We start from the raw sequence: 19049 nt of genomic DNA, 5'->3' as shown, positions 1-19049 counted from the left end.
TATAAAAATAAAGATAAACAGGTCATGAGTCCCATTAGTAATGACTTACTGTAAAGTTTTGCCCAGTATTTCTAAGGTAGCTTGGAAACAGTTGCAGATTCTACATAATTCAGAACAATTTAAAACAGTATTTTTTTTTCTTAAGGCCCCAATTGTAGCATTCAAAAGAGAAGGTAATTTAGGGGATGTTTTAGTTCACAGTAAACATAAAAGAATAATTGACAGAATAGGTTCTACAAATACTTGCACTAGTACATGTAAAGTGTGTAAATACATGGACAAAAGTAAAAATATAATTAAACATATAACAACTAATACCTACTGTAAAAATAGCAATCTTTATGGAATAGTGAAAAATGTGTTGAAATACAATATGTTGGAGAGAATGGAACAACTTTTATATAAAATAATTCAGAACCACCTTTCATTAATTAGAAGAAAAAATGAATGAACCAACAGTACAGCACTTTACCAGTCAAGTACATGACATAAATTAACTCCAATAAATATATGAATTTTTAATAAATAAATAAACAAAATTCATTCAGAAGTTGTGCATGCTGATGTGCTGGGGAGGTCAAATCAAGGCTGATCCTCAGAGCCAGCATTGCATGATAATATAAATATAAGTTTATATAAAATAATGTTAATTAGAATTAATACAGATTTAAAGGTAGAAGTAAAAATGATGTCACAATATATAGAGCACCATTACATCATGTAAGAATAAATAACACTGTGTAACAATTTTTTTTTTTTTTTGTTCCTGGGTAGTAAGTGTTATTTCCTAATTGCTTATGCCTCAAAAGTATAGAACATGGCTATTATTCCCCACAAACTTTGCTTTTGTGACCAGGACAGTGATATTTCAAAATATCACTATTTCCAGTGGGAAAATGTCATTTTGAGTGAGTTTTTCGAGATTTACAATTATACTGTATTTACAGTATAATCATAAATCTCTAAAACTACTCACTTCTAAATCTTTTGTAGTCATTTTTGTATTACTTTAGTATAAATACATGTTAATTTGGATTCATATGTTGTTTTTTTCAGACTTTATGTGAACGAAAAGACACACATTGCCCATTTTCCCACTGGAAATAGTGATATTTTGAAATATCACTGTCCTGGTCACAAAAGCAAAGTTTGTGGGGAATAATAGCCATGTTCTATACTTTTGAGGCATAAGCAATTAGGAAATAACACTTACTACCCAAGAACAAAAATTGTGTTACATAGTGTAATGGATTTGAATATAAACAATAACAAGTAGTTGTCATGCTGTCAAAAACCTATAAATATCTCCAATGTTTTGATTCAAACACATGCTCCCTTGAGAAAGATATGTACAACACATCAAAACATTGGGCAGCTCGCTCTTTGAGCTTATATATATATATATATATAGAACAGTAAGAGATTACTGAAAATGTGTTCGCTGCATTTTAAGTGTCTGAGCTTGCAATGTTTGGTACGTAGTGTTAAAGTATATTTTCAATCATCTAGACACACTAGCTAATAAAAACATGATGAGATGTTAATGTAGTAATTGCCCGAAGAAGAATTTCTGTTTTCATTTATTCATGTATTAGTTTTATTAGCTTTTTAGTCCCACCTACACTCTCCAAAGTTTGTGCTACTGTCAGGTTGTAACTTAGAATGGGTAGTGGCAAAATGACATTTTATAAGCTCAGGTTTATCCCATCATCAATCTCCTTTAGTGCCATGACAGATATGTGGTCTGTTTATAAGAGGAGGAGTTGTTGTGGAGAAGAAACTTGCATTTGCTGATCAGTGTTTGTGGATGTTTATTTATGTACGATATTCTCCTTCCTTGGTTTAATGTTGTCGTCTCGCAGCCAGCAGCTGTAGCTGCTTACCACGGATTCTTTAAGGATTTTTCTGAAGGATCTCATTGCTCTCTCTTCTTATGGGGTTTATGGATTCTGTCATTTAAAGTGTAAGGCAGTTTGCATTCATAATCAGAGTGATTAATTCTTAATCCATTCATAATCTCACTTCAGATAGCTGCTGATCTTTTAACATTAAATAACATCAAAGCCATGCTGCTTTCTTAAACAAAATATAGCACGGCTTCTTAACCCACTTTTAAGCAAATTCTACAACTTTACTGCCCTGTGTTATTTGATGCTCAGCTTGACTCTCATTTGGTTATAAACTGTTTATCTTTATTTATATATATATATATATATATATATGTATGTATATGTATATGTATGTATTCAGTACAAGTTAATTGCTTTCTGGAGCTTTGTGTATTTACAGATCTGACCCTTGTTTTACAGGCCACTTCCAGTAAACCAGCAGCTACCACCTCTGCTGCAGTGTCAGGGGATCTGGATCTGTTTACTAAGGCACCCGCCAAATCAGAGGAGTCAGCAAAGAAGCCCCTCTCTAAGGACTCTATATTATCACTTTACAGCACTGGGAGTATGCAGCAGCAGACAGCTCCTGGTATTGCAACCTTTAAATATTATCTTGAATCCCTTCGATACAAATTACAAGCCACTAAATAGGCCAATTAGAATTGGAATTTTGAACATTGTAATTACCCATAACTGTTTGAACTGTGTCTTAAGACTACTGATTATATTGTGGAACTGTACGTACTACATCTGAAAATTAGAAATACGGTACATGTTGGTCAGTTTGATGTTGCTTGCATATAGTAGAAAGTAAACCTGTAATTGGCAAAATTATAGAGGAAAAGCTAGTGATTCTTGATTTATGAGACACTGTCTGCTTTCCCTGTTTTTAACAACAGCAAAAAAAAAAAACTTTTTAACCTGTTGCAATGCTTTTACCTAATAGTGTTTTTAAAACTGACATTTTAGAAGGTGAGTAATAAGAATAAAAATATTGTGCATAGTTTCATATTTCAAGAATCACAACCCATTTTTTGCTGCTTTTAAAGCTCTATGGTATTAATAATGCAGTTGAAGAATGCACATTCCCAAGGCTGATGTGTGTTCTTATTTTCATGGCAGCTGGCATGTTCATGGGACCAGCTCAGATTCCATTTCCTTCCCAACCTCCTGCAACTTTTCAAGGTTTCTCCAATATGGGAGCCCCTGTGCCTGCTTCCACTGGTATGATGGGACCTGTGATGGGACAGAATGCAGGGATGATGGTTGGCATGGCGATGCCTAACGGATATATGGGCAACGCACAAACTGGAGCTATGGGACAGCCCCAGAATGTCATGGGACCACAGGGCGGAATGCCTGGAAATGTGACCAATCCTCAAAACGTGTATGGCATGCAGGCAAATCAGCAGGGACAGTGGAACCCGAGTCAGGTGTGAGGCAATTTTTTATCCATTTACAGAAATCTGTGTATCATTAATTTACAGTATGTTCAAAATCCAGAATATCTTTCCAACTTCCATTGAGTTAAACTATTTCCACTGAAATCCTGATATTTATTTATTTATTTGTTTGTTTGTTTGTTTATTTATATTTGAAAATGTTTCCATTTGTTAACCAAAGAGTCCACAGAAGCCATCTTTTGTGGGCATCTTGGCATATCTTTAAGGTTGCTGCATTGATTTGCTATTTTTATATTGTTTCGTATTTCGAAATTCAATAACTAGCAAATAACAATATTTGAACACTTTCACACGACCATGTGTATTAATCACATTTACCAATAAATTAATATTAATTTCTAGGTAAAAAATAAAGTAAGCAGGCATGCTTCCCCATATAATCAAAGGTTTGAGGTGCAGTATGATCCAGCAACAACCCCCCCCCTCCTCGTCCCTCAAATATGAAAAGTTCAAATAGAACTTTATTATACCACTGATTTTTTATTTTATTTTTTTTGGTAGTATGCTTGAAAGCCAAAGATATAAAGGGCCCACCCCCTTTTTTTGTAATCATTTCTTTTTTTTTTAATGTTGTTCCTGGGTGTTTAACAAAATGTTCTCATCCCTCGTGATGTTAATTAGATATAATAAATCAATTGAATGCACTTCAGATATGGGTAATTAAAGGCCTCTTTGCACCGCTTGCACACATGAACACTGTAAAGTTAAATGCCTGAAGCACTACATTTGTCATTGTCACGATGTTATAATCAAGAATTTCTAAGTTAATATTTGCTTCCACTGGCAGCACATTGATGCATCCTCTGATATATGCACAAACAATATAACATAGGATTCTTAATTAACATATTGCAGGAAAAAATCTAATTAGCATTGTTTTATTTTTTCCCTAAAGATTGTGGTATTGTTTGTTATGCTCTAATAGAGCTTTGTAATAATTAGTATGTGCTCAGAGGTGGGTAACTAAGGTAATTTGAAATCTGTCACCAGAGATAAACCTGCAACACAAGATACAAAATTGCAGTAGAGCTGGTAAAATTTTAGTATTATTAAAATTATTAAATTCTGAGGTGTTTATATATGTAATAGGGTTGTGCAGAAAACTGTTTTAAATTCATTTAATTTTTACTCCCAGTAATTGAACAAAGTGCTTTAATTAAAAATTCAACAAGATATTTTAATTTTTCAGTTTCCACAAATTGATTTGTACATGTTGATGATAAGTCACATACCATAGTGAAAGAAACAATTATTGGACAAAAGTTTTGAATTAAAGTCCTTCTCTGTCTATGCTGCTATTGACTGTTTTAGAGTTATGAATGAGAATAGTCAGTATTAACATAAGTGTTAAAATAATTCCTATGATATTTAGTTTTATATTAAGTTGGCATACAAGAAATGAATGTCTGCTTGTTGGCTTACATGAACCTGTAAAATATAGTTTTCGATAGGTAGAGGAAAGGTTTATTGAATGGTTAGGAAACTTCCCAATATACATTTTTTATTCTGGGGCAGAAACTGTGCCATGTGCTTAAATAACCTCCACTTTCTACATACTAAATGGAGAGCCCAAAAAAAGGGGGGAGGGGACAGGATATAACAAGCTCATTTAATTAGACAAACATTTCAAATAAATTAAGGTAAAGTTAGAAATGTTGCAACCGCTGAGGTGCTGGAAAATTGCAGTCTAGTTAAAAAAAAAAAAAAAAAAAAAAAAAGTATAAAAGTAAAATTAATTTTAAAAAATGAATAAGAAGGAATCCTTGTGTTTTTAATTAAGTAAATTACCAATGTTCAATGAGTGGTACAAGTTTAGTCTTAAAGGAAAGCGGAATATTAGTTTTCTTTTCAGAGTAGACTTAAAGCCAAGGGAAACCCAGTATCATTGAGCATTAATAATCCTAGTTAATGCCTAAAGAAAAGAAACACAATAAAACCGTCAATATTATGAAATACACCCTATTCTAGATTTTCTGTGCTACACATGAAGCCTCCATATCCAACTCCAAGCTATAGCACAGTCTTATTATGGATTTTCTTTTACTTTAATTACTTTACATTTTTATTAGAAGAAAAAGAAAACTAGACACTCTAAGATATTCTGTAGTAATACATTTCTTTTAGTACTAACTGAATAAAATAAACCAAACTCTGTACGAGTTTGTATGGCTGTCCTCTAGAGAACTGGTTCAGTTAACTCTCCCTGCCAAGACAATAGCTGTAAAACATGGCTCCTGCCAGTATGACCAATACATTGTAAATCCTATAGAGATTCAGATCAATAAAGATAGGTAGATACCACAGCACTAAATACATAATCGACTGAAATTTTGGCTTTCAGAACTCTCTCGAGGTGTGACTTCTTTATAAACCTTTTCACTGTTTTAACTTCTGCCGTTTTCAGATTGGTGACAACCTAAAGGAGATAAATAGTTTGAATAGCACTGTTGTATTTGTTAAAGTAAACATACTGCATTGAAATGTTTCTCATTCAGTATTTCTCATAGTTAGATCAAAAACGAAATTGGCATATCCAATCTTGAACTAAACCGCTAATGTTTAATTTTCGAAAGGGGCATATGAAAGTTTTTTTAATTTTTTATTGTTATTATAATTTTGCTCGGTACTAATGGAATTATGGTTATTATTATTCATATTTAAGATTAGTAGTAGCATTCTTTTCAGTATTGTTATCCCCCCCCCCCCCCCCCCCCCCCCCCCCCCCCCCCCCCCCCCCCCCCCCCCCCCCCCCCCCCCCCCCCCCCACCCCCCCCCCCCCCCCCCCCCCCCCCCCCCCCCCCCCCCCCCCCCCCCCCCCCCCCCCCCCCCCCCCCCCCCCCCCCCCCCCCCCCCCCCCCCCCCCCCCCCCCCCCCCCCCCCCCCCCCCCCCCCCACCCCCCCCCCCCCCCCCCCCCCCCCCCCCCCCCCCCCCCCCCCCCCCCCCCCCCCCCCCCCCCCCCCCCCCCCCCCCCCCCCCCCCCCCCCCCCCCCCCCCCCCCCCCCCCCCCCCCCCCCCCCCCCCCCCCCCCCCCCCCCCCCCCCCCCCCCCCCCCCCCCCCCCCCCCCCCCCCCCCCCCCCCCTCCCCCCCCCCCCCCCCCCCCCCCCCCCCCCCCCCCCCCCCCCCCCCCCCCCCCCCCCCCCCCCACCCCCCCCCCCCCCCCCCCCCCCCCCCCCCCCCCCCCCCCCCCCCCCCCCCCCCCCCCCCCCCCCCCCCCCCCCCCCCCCCCCCCCCCCCCCCCCCCCCCCCCCCCCCCCCCCCCCCCCCCCCCCCCCCCCCCCCCCCCCCCCCCCCCCCCCCCCCCCCCCCCCCCCCCCCCCCCCCCCCCCCCCCCCCCCCCCCCCCCCCCCCCCCCCCCCCACCCCCCCCCCCCCCCCCCCCCCCCCCCCCCCCCCCCCCCCCCCCCCCCCCCCCCCCCCCCCCCCCCCCCCCCCCCCCCCCCCCCCCACCCCCCCCCCCCCCCCCCCCCCACCCCTCCCCCCCCCCCCCCCCCCCCCCCCCCCCCCCCCACCCCCCCCCCCCACCCCCCCCCCCCCCCCCCCCCCACACCCCCCCCCCCCCCCCCCCCCCCCCCCCCCCCCCCCCCCCCCCCCCCCCCCCCCCCATGAAGTCTGCAAATAACGTGTCTTCTCTTTGTTTTGTTTGTAGATGAATCAGCAGATGGCTGGAATGAATCTGGTTGGTCCCAGTCCCATGATGGGCTTTGGGCAGCCTGCAAACACAATGGGAAACTGGACAGGAAGCACCTCAGGCCAGACTCTCAGTACTCAGCTGTGGAAATGAAATGGCAGAATCTGCTGTACCTGGAATTCCTTGCTCTGCTGAATACAGACTATTTTACTTTATCAATGTACGATTTTCTTGTTTCAAATTGTTAATATTATGGAGTTAGTCCACTCAGTCTGGTGCGTGTATATTGATTGAGTAACTCGCTGGTTAAGTATACAAACTGGCAGCTTGTCCATTTTCACATCACAAACCCATTCTCTTAAAGCATATCAGTGAAAGGCTGCTGGACCAATTACACAGTGTCTAATATATCATTACCAAATCTATAGTGAATAATAGTATTTAAGTGACAAAGCGATATGGCTATCATGTTTGTGAACCCCTCCCTACAAATAATCCTATATAACCTCCAATGGCCCCAAAATTCTGTAGAAGATATTGTATGAACATATGTATGTTAACATCAATAGAAATATATAAATGAATCAGTAAAGATTGTTTTGTTACACATACTATCTCTTCAGTTGAAAAGTCATCCATTTCGCTGTGATGTTTATTGTGCGTGTTACAGAAAAGCGCAGTTAGTAAGCAGAAAATAAACCTGGATGATACAACATTGTAACTCATTTAAAATAAAACTTATAAAGGCTGTGATTTTCAGACCTCCATAGGGTTAGTAAAATACTAAATTTGGTGCAAAAAATATGTAATTGTATAGAATGCAGAGTTCCTACAAATGTAGTTAGGGTCAGTAATTGTATTGCAGTTTCCTCCAGGTTTATTACTATATGTGTTTACATTATAATGGTGCCTAGTACAGATGGTAATATGTGTGTATGTGTTTTTTTTTTTTTTTTTTTTTTCCTGTGCATTAAACAGATAATAGCCATGAACTATTGTGTGATCCTTTTGTCTAATGACTGATTTATTGTTTTGAATACAGAAAATACTGCCAAACATTGCCAGCTTTCTAGAATAATCCAGGTTCTCTGAATTGTTGACCTTCTGGTGTCAAACCACTTTTCTGTAAGGCATCTGACATTTCATTTTCTAGTGGACAAGCTACAGAAGGTGACAGGAAATCCCCCAAAAAGGCCTATCCCATACCCATTTTAAATGGCTTCTGAAAATGTATAAATGTCAGACTTCATTCACAGGACTGAACTGATCCATATCAGAAGACAGTGTTAAATAGAGCTTAGAAGAAGAATACAAAAGCATGCAGGTGGAGACAAAAACACATTGTATTTGGTTCCCAAGTCATCTGATATTCCATCGAGATCGGATAAAGGTCCATCACATGAGTACCTGGTCCTGTTTCATGGAGACAGACTGAAGAAAGCCTGGAAGATCAGCTGTGATAAGCATTTTGTGTTCCAGCCCTCCCTGTGTGCCTTTTGTAATACTACCTTTTATTAAACCTCAATCTGAATGGTGTCCTGGTGATGTTTCGGCTCATTCCCTAGGTTCACTTTTTCAGTTCGAGTGTGCCAAACGAGGACCTTGACAAAGAAAAAAAAAAAAGATCTTGTTAGCTATTCGAAAAGGAAAACTGTAAAAATGTGTTATTAGCTTTTTATTTGCTTTTATGTGTGTTTCATATTAACGTTGGGTTACAACTTCACATCAGTAAAGGTGTAAAATGGATTGAGGCTGGTTGGGTGGCTGTGAGTGGGTGTTTGAAAAACTTTTTTTTTTTTTTTTTTTTTTTTTTTATAAATCAATGTATCGTTCCTATAACCCTACAGAGTTATTGCTTGTTGTCAATGAAGGTTGATGGGTGATGATGGGGGAATGCTACTGCAAAAAAGTAAGTGCATTCTCTGCTCCCTTAGCCTTTTTCAGGATGTGTGTGTTGCACTCATGGCTTTCAAAAACAGACATTCAGTAAATAAGTAAATTAAATATATGGTTCATAAGTGGCTGAATATAAATGGAACCTCCCCCCTATCTGCATTTTTCCAGTATGACATGGTACAGCTTTGAACTCCTTGACAATTTTCACAAGCACAGTGTTTGTGTTGGAATGTCATTTTATTTTAATTGGTTTAACTTGTGCTCGCAGTGTGAGTTCTCTCATTTAATATTCAAGAAGTATTCAATAAATGAAATTGAATTGTGCTGGCATTCCAAGTAGCGAATATAAACTGCTGCTCAAAATATTATTCAATATTCCTTTACATTCTTAGCTAAATCCACCACAACATGGCTCTGATTTGTTTTGCAGCTATGGCCAAAAGTTTTACATCACCTAGAATTTTTGGTTTGCATTATATATGATGTGTGTGTCTACCTAATTTAGATATTTTATTTAACATGTAATCAAATTGACTACTGGAAGCTATAATAGTAGTACAGTATTTCATGTCCCAGTTTTTTGTTAAGTAAATGTAAAACTTTAAAGCGATATGTAATTCAATATGTTAACGTAACATTATTCAACAGTTTTCATTAGACTTCATGAAGCTAAATTAGTTTATTCTATATATATATAGGGTGATGCAAAACTTTTGGCCATAGCTGTACCTACATTTTATTAGAATTGGATCCAGTACCTTGGTACAATTCTGTGCTTTGGGTTCAAGTTCCTCCACTTTTGTTATCTGCTTTAGGAAATCAGATTCCTGCATTCCTGGTTGGGATCCCCGGCGTTTGAACACAGCTTTGGGATTTGCCAGAATAACTTGAATATTCACTGAAAACCCTTTAGAAAAAAACAAAAGAAAATTGTAGAAATACCAAAAAGCACAGCAACTTTTTTTTTTTCATAATAAAAATAATATCAGTTGAAATCCTGACTGCATTGTTTTGACCATAAAGTGATGTGCACAATCTTTGCACACACAACACTGCAAACATCCCTCTGGTGGTAACATAAATTAATTATATTTTTACTGTTGCATTGTTTTATGTCGACTGTAAATTTGCTTAATGGGTTTGCAATTTATTGTATCTATTCAAGAGGAAAAGCAATGTTCTGTAGCTGGTAGGACAGAAAAGTTAGGAGCCTACAGGATGCACTGTATTTCTCTGTGGAAACAATTTGCACCAAAAGTTTATATTGTTGTAATGAGATGTTTGATTACCTGTTTCAAATTTACCAGTACTTTTCAGAATTGGATTATTACTGTGTAACACTGCTGTTGATCTCATTGATTATTTAATAAGACAGAAGGTACATATTTATTCTGCTTCCTCCAAAACAATTGAAGTCATATACCAGAATCCCAGCAGGACAGCCTACTTTTCAACAGTGGCTTATATTGTCAGCAAGGATCGCAAGAAAAAGGAGAACATAAGAGTATTGAATTTATGTCTCAGTGATTGATCTAACCGATGCAAAGTGTTATTCCCTCAGTCTGGGCTTCACAAACCGTTGGAAGCCGGGGAGTTTATTTAGTTCTGGGTGTAAATAGGGCAGACAGGACCCCTACTGGGACAAAGAAGGCACTCTTTACAGCAATTTATTGTCTGAATGGATCATTTCTTACTCAACAAGCAACCATATATCATCATTATACTTATTATTGTTATAGTACCCATATACTGTACAAAAATACAGTATATAAGCTGAATCAATTGGTGTTACCACTTCCTAAAAGGAGTTATGATGTGATATTACCAATCTTCAACACTTTTACTGTCTTTTCCCTTATAGAATAGATAGTACAATTTAAAGACCAAAAAATAAATAAATAAATACTAGGCCATGCAAGTATTACAGGTACAGAAGAAAATCACTCCAGCAAGAAGAAATAGTGGAGATGAGTACAGGTTGTAGCGCATTATGTATTACCTCTTTCTCTGAATTAGAGTACTATTTGCAACTAATGAGACCACAAAGCTAGCACTGGAACACTCCAAACCACAGCAAAACTATAAGTCCAGTGGCTGCTCTTTAAAATCCGAGAACCGTTTCAAGGTTGTTGCAGCAAAACATATTAAAAAAAATATTGAAATGCTTCAGTGGTGCCCCGCACCCCCCATATCCCATATGGAGCTCATTGGCAGCACACATTATTAAACTTCCATTGATCACAGAAAAAGCAGCAGGGGTGAAGGAAGTGCGTCTGTTTTTAAGTTTCACATTGCAAGTACATTATGAACTTGCACAGACCCCACGCAGTGCAAAAAAAATGCCTTCAACTGATGCTCAGTCTTCAAGCCTTTATTAAAAACATTTAAAAGAAACGAGCTTGTGCTGGATTCACTGAAACTCGGGTGTTGTTCTGCCAGCTTTATATAGTGTTTGAAAAGCTCTAGTTCAAAAGATAAAGATAAATATTTATGCACTTTCTTTTCTAAAATACTTGTGTTTTTTTTTTAAAGATAATTGAGTGTTCAGACTTAAAACTGTATATTTCAGAATCCAAAATAGGAAAGAGCTGCTGTAAACTAAAGAAAGATTAATTGTTATCTCCATCTAATTTATTTTTCTTCAGTTTATAACATTTCAACCAGTTTACACATGCTGCTTCCGTATTAAAATAGAATAGCCATGTACTGAAATAAGCCATCTGAGCAAGTAACACAAAATTGTCATTATAGGTTGATTAACAATATTTAGTAATGGCTGCCTTCCAGGTATCCTTGGTCTGTGGTAATGGTAAGGGCAAGTTTTGAAAGCTTGCCATATGTATTTTTATTATGCAAAATTGGTCCGGTGATTAAAGAAAACGGCTTTTAACCTGGAGATCCCCGGTTCAAATCCCAGCTCAGCCACTGACTCACTGTGTGACCTTGAGCGAGTCACTTAACCTAGTGCTCCATCTTTGGAGTGAAACATAAGTGACTCTGCAGCTGATGCATAGTTCACACACCCTAGTCTCTGCAAGTCACCTTGGATAAAGGCGTCTGCTAAATAAACAATTAATAATAATAGTAATAATAATAATACATTAAGAATGTTGTGCATTATAACTTCAAAAAAGGTACAGAATGGTAATTGTATTTTCCTAATACAGATATTAACAATATGAGATGGGTTTATGTTTCAAATTAAGTCTAAAAGCAATCTGAGGTGAACCAAAAACAACTGAATACAAATTGTATGCATTTATAGAGTGCAATTATCAACATAAATGAACACAATGTGAAAGAAAAAAACATGTTTAATGGCTCCCAGAATTTTAGCAATAATTCTCATGGGCTATTAGGGGTAATTATAAAGCCATTAATGGGGCATAAAAGGCCCTGTGGCTGATCCACAGTATAGTCACCCTATATACAATATAATTACACAGTCAATCAAACTGTTTAAAATACTTTATGCATTAATACCAAACATGCTGATTCTGCTGATTACTAAAAGGAAAGCTGGACATATTGCTTCTTTCTGTACTTCAAATCTCAGGAGGCTATATGGCATTAACACTGGTGGGAAAAAGCAGCCCATTTGTCATCTCAGGTTTAAAGATGTGCCCAATGGAAGTTCTGTCCATTTACAGACACTTCCACACAAAATACTCTGTCATCTTGGTCCTCTGTTGTGGACATTTCCATTATTAATGCAATATTACCTAGTCGGGTTACATGTGCTGCAACATTTTTTTTTTTTTTTTTTTTTTTTGTGCTGATGTTACTGTTTAGATTTTCATGAAAAGAAACAATAATTTCATGAATGTGACAGGTGTGAGATAACATCGACAGTGACCTACCTGCCATGTCAATGGCAAAGGGCCTATCTGCTCTCCAGCCTGTGTACCAGCCCACCACTCTGCCTTTTTCCACAAGGGGGCGCTCATACCAACGTCCCCCCACCAGACCCACTGGCCACACTGACACCTTCCGTGTTGAGCGCATCTGTAACCACAGCAAGAAGGACGATTGTGTTACAAATCATGTTTTCTTATAAAATTTTTTGTTAATTGTACTGAATTGTAATACAAGTCTTTCTGGTTGAGAATATTCAATCAACCTAATACTGCACGACTGTATTCATGATGTGCAAATAAAATATTGTAACTGTGGTACCTGACACAGTGCCACCAGGTGGCCAAATACCATAAATGAGGCAAGGGTCTTAAATTGAAAATTATCGATACTTTGATTAGCAATATACAAAAACCACATAGCTTCCATAAGTTTAATAAAAATAAATAAATAAAGTCAACATTGAGTAATGCGTCTGTTTTTATTTTGTCATTTCTTTTTGTAGATTTATACTACCTTCCTGTGTCAGGTTCTATGTAATATAATTCTGTGTAACATACTGTATTGATTTTAGAATAATATTTGTAATGACATCAAATCAAATACCACAGCTACTAAAAAGTTGGCAGTTTTGTGAAATAATACAGTACCTAATTCAGCTGTGAAAAGTTGCATAACTGCAACTGGCCTGTCATATTATTTTAAATATATCCCTTGAAAGCTTGTTTACTGGCACTATATCTCCAAGCTGTAAGCTGTTAATATTTGAAATCATTAAATTTTTAAACGTTTCCAAAATTGATTCAAACTTAGCTATTTGGTATTCTAGCTCCACAAATGATTTTATTCACATGGTATCTATTGTCACTGGCTGTTCCCCTGACTGCATCTATACAGGGTTATGCCTCTGAAGCATTCTGCATGTAAAGGCTTAATGTAACGTGTCTCCCGCAGCAGAACTATGGAACCAGGAGGTGAAAGAGCTTGCCGTTCCCTTTTTGTTCTGACCAAGCAGATGCCAGGCTGCTCCAGGCAGAATTCTCCATTTCCATTTCCCTCTAGGCTGTGTCTCCTTCAGTACTGGATTGAACCTTAGGGCTCCCAATCAAAACGTGAGGTGTGATTTAGGACTGGTTCATCTAAAAGGCTTAAACAACTTCAATGCTCCTTTAATGGGTTATCGCAGTCAGTGGAGGCGTTTGTATGTGGTTAGGGTTTGTGTAAAGTACATATTGTTTTGTCTTTTTTTTAAATTAGTGGGCTGTGGTGCATAGATGTGGTTAGAATACAATTAAGATAAGGGCATATCTAAATATTGAAGGTAAGAGAGAAGGTTAAGGCTAAGGGTATGTTGGGGTGAAAACAATCCTGTGATGGTACCAGGGTATATATTTCTCTCTGGATTAGCTGGCACATTTCGATACTGATATTGTTGAGATGCAAAGCTAAGGACTACGCTATTCGGATGTTGGTTTTTTTTTACTTGTTTTTTTTTTTTGTGATCAGATGAAAGCATCAGAAATAAAAACACAGCCTGTCAAAAATCATATCCATGTTTAAATTAAGAAGTGTGTAAAATAACCTTTGCAATGTATTGTTCTGAAGTAGATAGAAGCCACGACTGTGTACATCATTTAAATAGGGTCTGACATGGGATTTTATATATTTATAAAGATACACACAAACACCAAAGAGACTCACACATGTAGTTTCATAACCTTGGTACACAAAACAGCTCTTTTGTAGTGCTCTAAAAAGCAGCAGCATTAGTTTCACTGCCATCTAAACTGAAACAGATATCTTCTTCTTTTTCAGGTTTGTGAGGAATAAATATGTCTACATGCAATCTATCTGTGATATTCCCCATAGAAAGGCTATAAAAAGAACAATATAAACAATATAAACCTTACATTAACCAAACAGTAGTTTGGCACAGTGCACTGCCAGTAGGCTAGTTTGTACCTCCTGGTTGAGGGTGTAATGTGTACAGTACGAAATGTGCTACATATTGCTTTGTGGAAATGAACAGATGAGAGCCCTTACTGTTATGTTTTGTTTTTGTTTCATTTTTTGCATGAAAAATACTATACTCACTTCAGTGAGGAGAAAAAAATCAATAGGCTACAATCAAGTATGGTAGATCAGGCTGTTCAACAGGCATTCAACAATATGCTGATGAGAAATATAGAAAACAGATAATGAATCTAGAAAGACAGAGGTCACAATCTTTTCTAGATATGATGAGTATGATAATCGCCTAACCACAACATATTGACTGAACACATATCTGCAATAAAAAAATAAATAGAAATCCTCTTTGCTGTGATTAGTATATATTTTTCCTATTTCAGGATGATCGAACTCTAAAAGTATTACTATAGGAAGACAGTTATTTAAAAACGTATAGAAAGTCTGTAGGTATCCATGCTTATTAGTGCTTATTTAAATATTTTTCTAATGTATGGTATAAATGTGGATATTACTTTACATATGAAGCCTGTCTATCTATCTATCTATCTATCTATCTATCTATATTGTTTTTCTTGAATAATAAATAAATGCAATGGATTTAGCATTTAGATGTACGATATTTCTTAAAATAGAAGTAAGATCTATAGTACTTGGTGATATATTTATATAATGTATAAATGCAGTCATAAACAGGATTTAATACGTCAAAATTAAAGCAGGCCTGAATATTCTATCAGAATTGAGCTAGGGGGAAAAAAACTGCTACTGCCATCCTAATGGTGATACTAATGAAAAACTTTCAAAATAACTGCAGCTGTTGATTATTACCTCTGGGATTTAGTCTTTTCATCGCTTGTTATTTACTGAAATCATTTATATGCACTCAATATGGTGTATGTATATCATTAGAGACCTCTGGTTTCCAGATATTAATTAAAAATAAAACAACGAGATTGCTCTAACTACATTCATACCCACTACAATACCTGACACCACATTCTGAGCGAAGAAAAAGATTACATTAAAATTCAATTTCTTTAAGTGCATAGTATTATAAACTAAAACGTTAATAGTCTTTTAAAAGATAAAGCCAACGAAGTCAACACTATGGCTGCTGAAATTGTAAAAGCGGTTTCCAACATCAGAAAAACTTGAAGTCACTGAAATGCAAAGTGCCCCCCCCCCCCATATAGGAGAACAGTTAAAATGGATGAACTACACCTGTTTTGATCAAAGACCCCATAAAAAGTGCATTATGCACGTTTATATTAAACAAGCCATTATCCTACAAGTATGGAATATGAAACACATTTTTGGGGATGCAAATAAATAATAAAGGATGCCACCAAGGCATTGGAAGTTAATGAACAACATTTGTTCGACTGTACTTGTGGGACAGGTTACTTATTATTTTCAAGACAATACTTGCATAAAACAAGGCGATTATCTGTGTAAAGTCAATCACACGTTTAGAATGATGAAATGGTTTTGTGTGGATGATACAGTTGACTATATTGCAAGCACTTCCAGCTTGACTTGTTTTGTAACCTGTTCAATAGCCTAGTCTTCACCCATCCTTGCAAATTGCTTGTCGTCTTTATCCATCCATCTATTAACTTATATGGCCGTCTCTCTCTCTCTCTCTCTCTCTCTCTCTCTCTCTCTCTCTCTCTCTCTCTCTCTCTCTCTCTCTAATAATAATAATAGTATTTTATACGATTTTCTCCTTCCTCTTTGAAAAAAAGTGAAACCATGAAAAAAGTGAGTGTCACTTTAAAAATAAAAATAAATGTTTAGTTTGCTGAAGGAATTCATATTTTACAATAATAATGAAAGCGAAACGTCCAAAACATATATCCATTAATAGCATAATATGACTAACTTTCTGTTAGAAATAACAAACTATGTAACATTGTCTATGTAACAGAGAAATATCAAACATAGTATATATATATATATATATATATATATATATATATATATATATATATATATATATATATATATATATATATATATATATATAGTGGGGGAATGTGTGAGGGTGTGCTTCATTAAGTCTTCAAAAGAAGAGCTCCAGGCTGTAAGTGTTGTCATCATCTGCAAAGAAGACGACCCCGAAGTCCCGAGGGGAACGGTGCTGGCGGAGCCAGCCGAGCCCCGCGTTCCTTTGTTCGGTGGCCCTCGGTAACCCAGCTCGCTTATACCTCCTGGGGGTCAGCACATGCAGGTGTGTGTAAGGGACCCCCGAGCGCTCTAAGAAGCGCGACACGAGCTCCGTTCGCATGTTAGAATCCTCCACCACAATCCAATGGAAACGGGGTACCTGGCGGAAAGTGTTAGCCAAGCGGGTGAGCTCCGCTTTCTGTACCGCCCGACTGTATGTAGGGGTTATGGCATAGATAGTTGGCAAAGACGAGTGATTATTATTGCCATTGTGGGGTGCTCTACCCAGTCGCTGGGAATTCCCCAGTCTTGAGAAATAGGGATGCGCTGGACTCCTGGATGAGGATCTCTTGGTGTCAATGTCTATCATTATAATTACTATCAGAACCCAAGGCAGAAGAATGAAGAACCGACTGTAAAACAGAGATTTCATGGTGCATCTGATCAACAAAAAATTCGACTTGGGTTTATAAATTCTCAAATATTAAAAAAGAAATCCACTACACCAGCGCTGTTTTGCTAATTATTGCTGTACAGTGCATTATCATTATTATTATTATTATTATTATTATTATTATTATTATTATTATTATTATTATTATTATTGCACCTCACACTGCTTAATATTCGGACAAACATGTCCATTAATTAACACCCTTGACAAAAAAAACAGTTTAGTTATTACAGTATTCTAAACGAAAAGGGAGAAATCCGTGCACCATAAATTATTTAAGCGAGCATGTCTTTGTGTAGCCAACTCTACAGTATTTAGCTCAACAGTAGATCCCCCTCCGAATGTGAATGCACATATTCGGCTGTGGTTAACGTGGTGGTCGCCCCATTCACGTTTTCGTGCCCATCCTTTGCAAAGTTTTCAAACACGCTCGCTTCAGTAAAACATACCTCGTATGTTTTCCATATCTTCACACAATTGTCCTCTATCTGTGGAACTGCTCCGAAATGTAGTTTTTTGCTTGTTTGTTTGTTTTTCAATCAAGAAAGACAATGATGTGTCAAAGCCAAAACAAAGTGACACTAACAGGTGAGTTCAACACTGTAGGCAGCATAGCACGGTACAAAGTGTAATCACGGGTCTTCATTATTCACAATATAATACGCCAAGAGACATGGGCAGACTTTAAAAGTATAATAGAATATGTTTAGCTTGTGAGAAATATATAGTTTTTTGTTTTTTTTTTTTTTTTTCTTCAGAATATATATCCTTTACGTTAGTTGCTCCTTGTTATTTGGTGAAGCGTTGTCCTCAAAATGATGTTGCAATATAGTTTCCTGCAAATCTCTAAGCAGCTTGCTCTCAACCCCCGAACGAGGCGAGCATCAATAGAACTGACTGGAGACTGAGAGAGAGAGAGGAGGAATAACGGTGTTGAAGATTTGTTTTGCTGTGCCCTGAAAAAAAACGTCAGTGTCTACAAAGATCTGAGAGAAAAGCTTCGGTGCTGGTTTCACCAGCAGCGCACTCTACAGAGAGGGAGAGAGAGGGAGAAGAAAAGAAGGGGGAGGGGACATTTATAATTTAAAATGTAATTGTACTGTAATTCTTAATATGTATATATTTTTTCTATACAACTGTAAGTCGCCCTGGGTAAGGACGTCTGCTAAGAAACAAATAATAACAATAACGTATATTGGAATCCAATATGATTTTAGGAATGCGTTTTTCACATTGATCAACGAAGAATATAGATTACAGAATAGTGAGTATTTATAAGTATATTAAATCATGTAAATAATGTTTCTAAACAAAATCTGCATCCATCTGACAGAGAGTACAATTATATATATATATAAGTTTGTCATTCCTGTGTAAGGGAGCAGAAAATGGCAAAATATACTCAGTTAAGCAAAGAAAAAAGTAATTGTAATTACTTTAAAAATGAAGGTCAATCAAATCGCAAGAACTTTGCAAGTGTCTGTAACTGCGGTGGCCAAGAATATCAAACGATTTGAAGAAACTGACACTCACGAGGACCGAACAAGGTCAGGCAGGCCAAGGGTGACCTCAAAATCAGAGAACAAGTGATTAACTGCCCCTGAAATACAAGCTCAGCTAAATGCTACTGGAAGTACAGATGTTTCAACATCAACTGTTCAGAGGAGATTGCATAAAGCTGGCCTAACTGGGAGAATTGCTGCAAAAAAAACATTAAGAGTGCAGA

The 19049-nt window shown here is 37.8% G+C and overlaps 2 protein-coding genes across 2 annotated transcripts in view; one reads left to right on the top strand and one right to left on the bottom strand.

The window, feature by feature from the left end:
- The window catches only part of LOC121316832 (stromal membrane-associated protein 1-like), a 66567-nt gene extending 59108 nt beyond the window's left edge, over positions 1 to 7459 (top strand). The window contains exons 8-10 of the mRNA XM_041252071.1: positions 2310 to 2478; positions 3075 to 3322; positions 7000 to 7459. Coding sequence (XP_041108005.1) covers positions 2310 to 2478; positions 3075 to 3322; positions 7000 to 7134 — 552 coding nt within the window. The 3' untranslated portion in view covers positions 7135 to 7459. The remainder of the gene's footprint in view (positions 1 to 2309; positions 2479 to 3074; positions 3323 to 6999) is intronic.
- A 98-nt stretch (positions 7460 to 7557) lies between these two features.
- Positions 7558 to 18309, bottom strand: LOC121316833 (galactosylgalactosylxylosylprotein 3-beta-glucuronosyltransferase 2-like). The gene is given in 4 exon segments (XM_041252072.1): positions 7558 to 8582; positions 9636 to 9784; positions 12738 to 12882; positions 16754 to 18309. Coding segments are annotated over 4 exon segments (930 nt in total). The 5' UTR covers positions 17303 to 18309; the 3' UTR covers positions 7558 to 8495.
- Between the last annotated feature and the right edge of the window lie 740 nt (positions 18310 to 19049).

This window comes from Polyodon spathula, chromosome 6 (assembly GCF_017654505.1).
Source record: "Polyodon spathula isolate WHYD16114869_AA chromosome 6, ASM1765450v1, whole genome shotgun sequence".
Taxonomy (NCBI): Eukaryota; Metazoa; Chordata; class Actinopteri; order Acipenseriformes; family Polyodontidae; genus Polyodon; species Polyodon spathula.
Note: the sequence above shows the minus strand (reverse complement) of the source record. Positions and strands in the feature narration are given on the sequence as shown.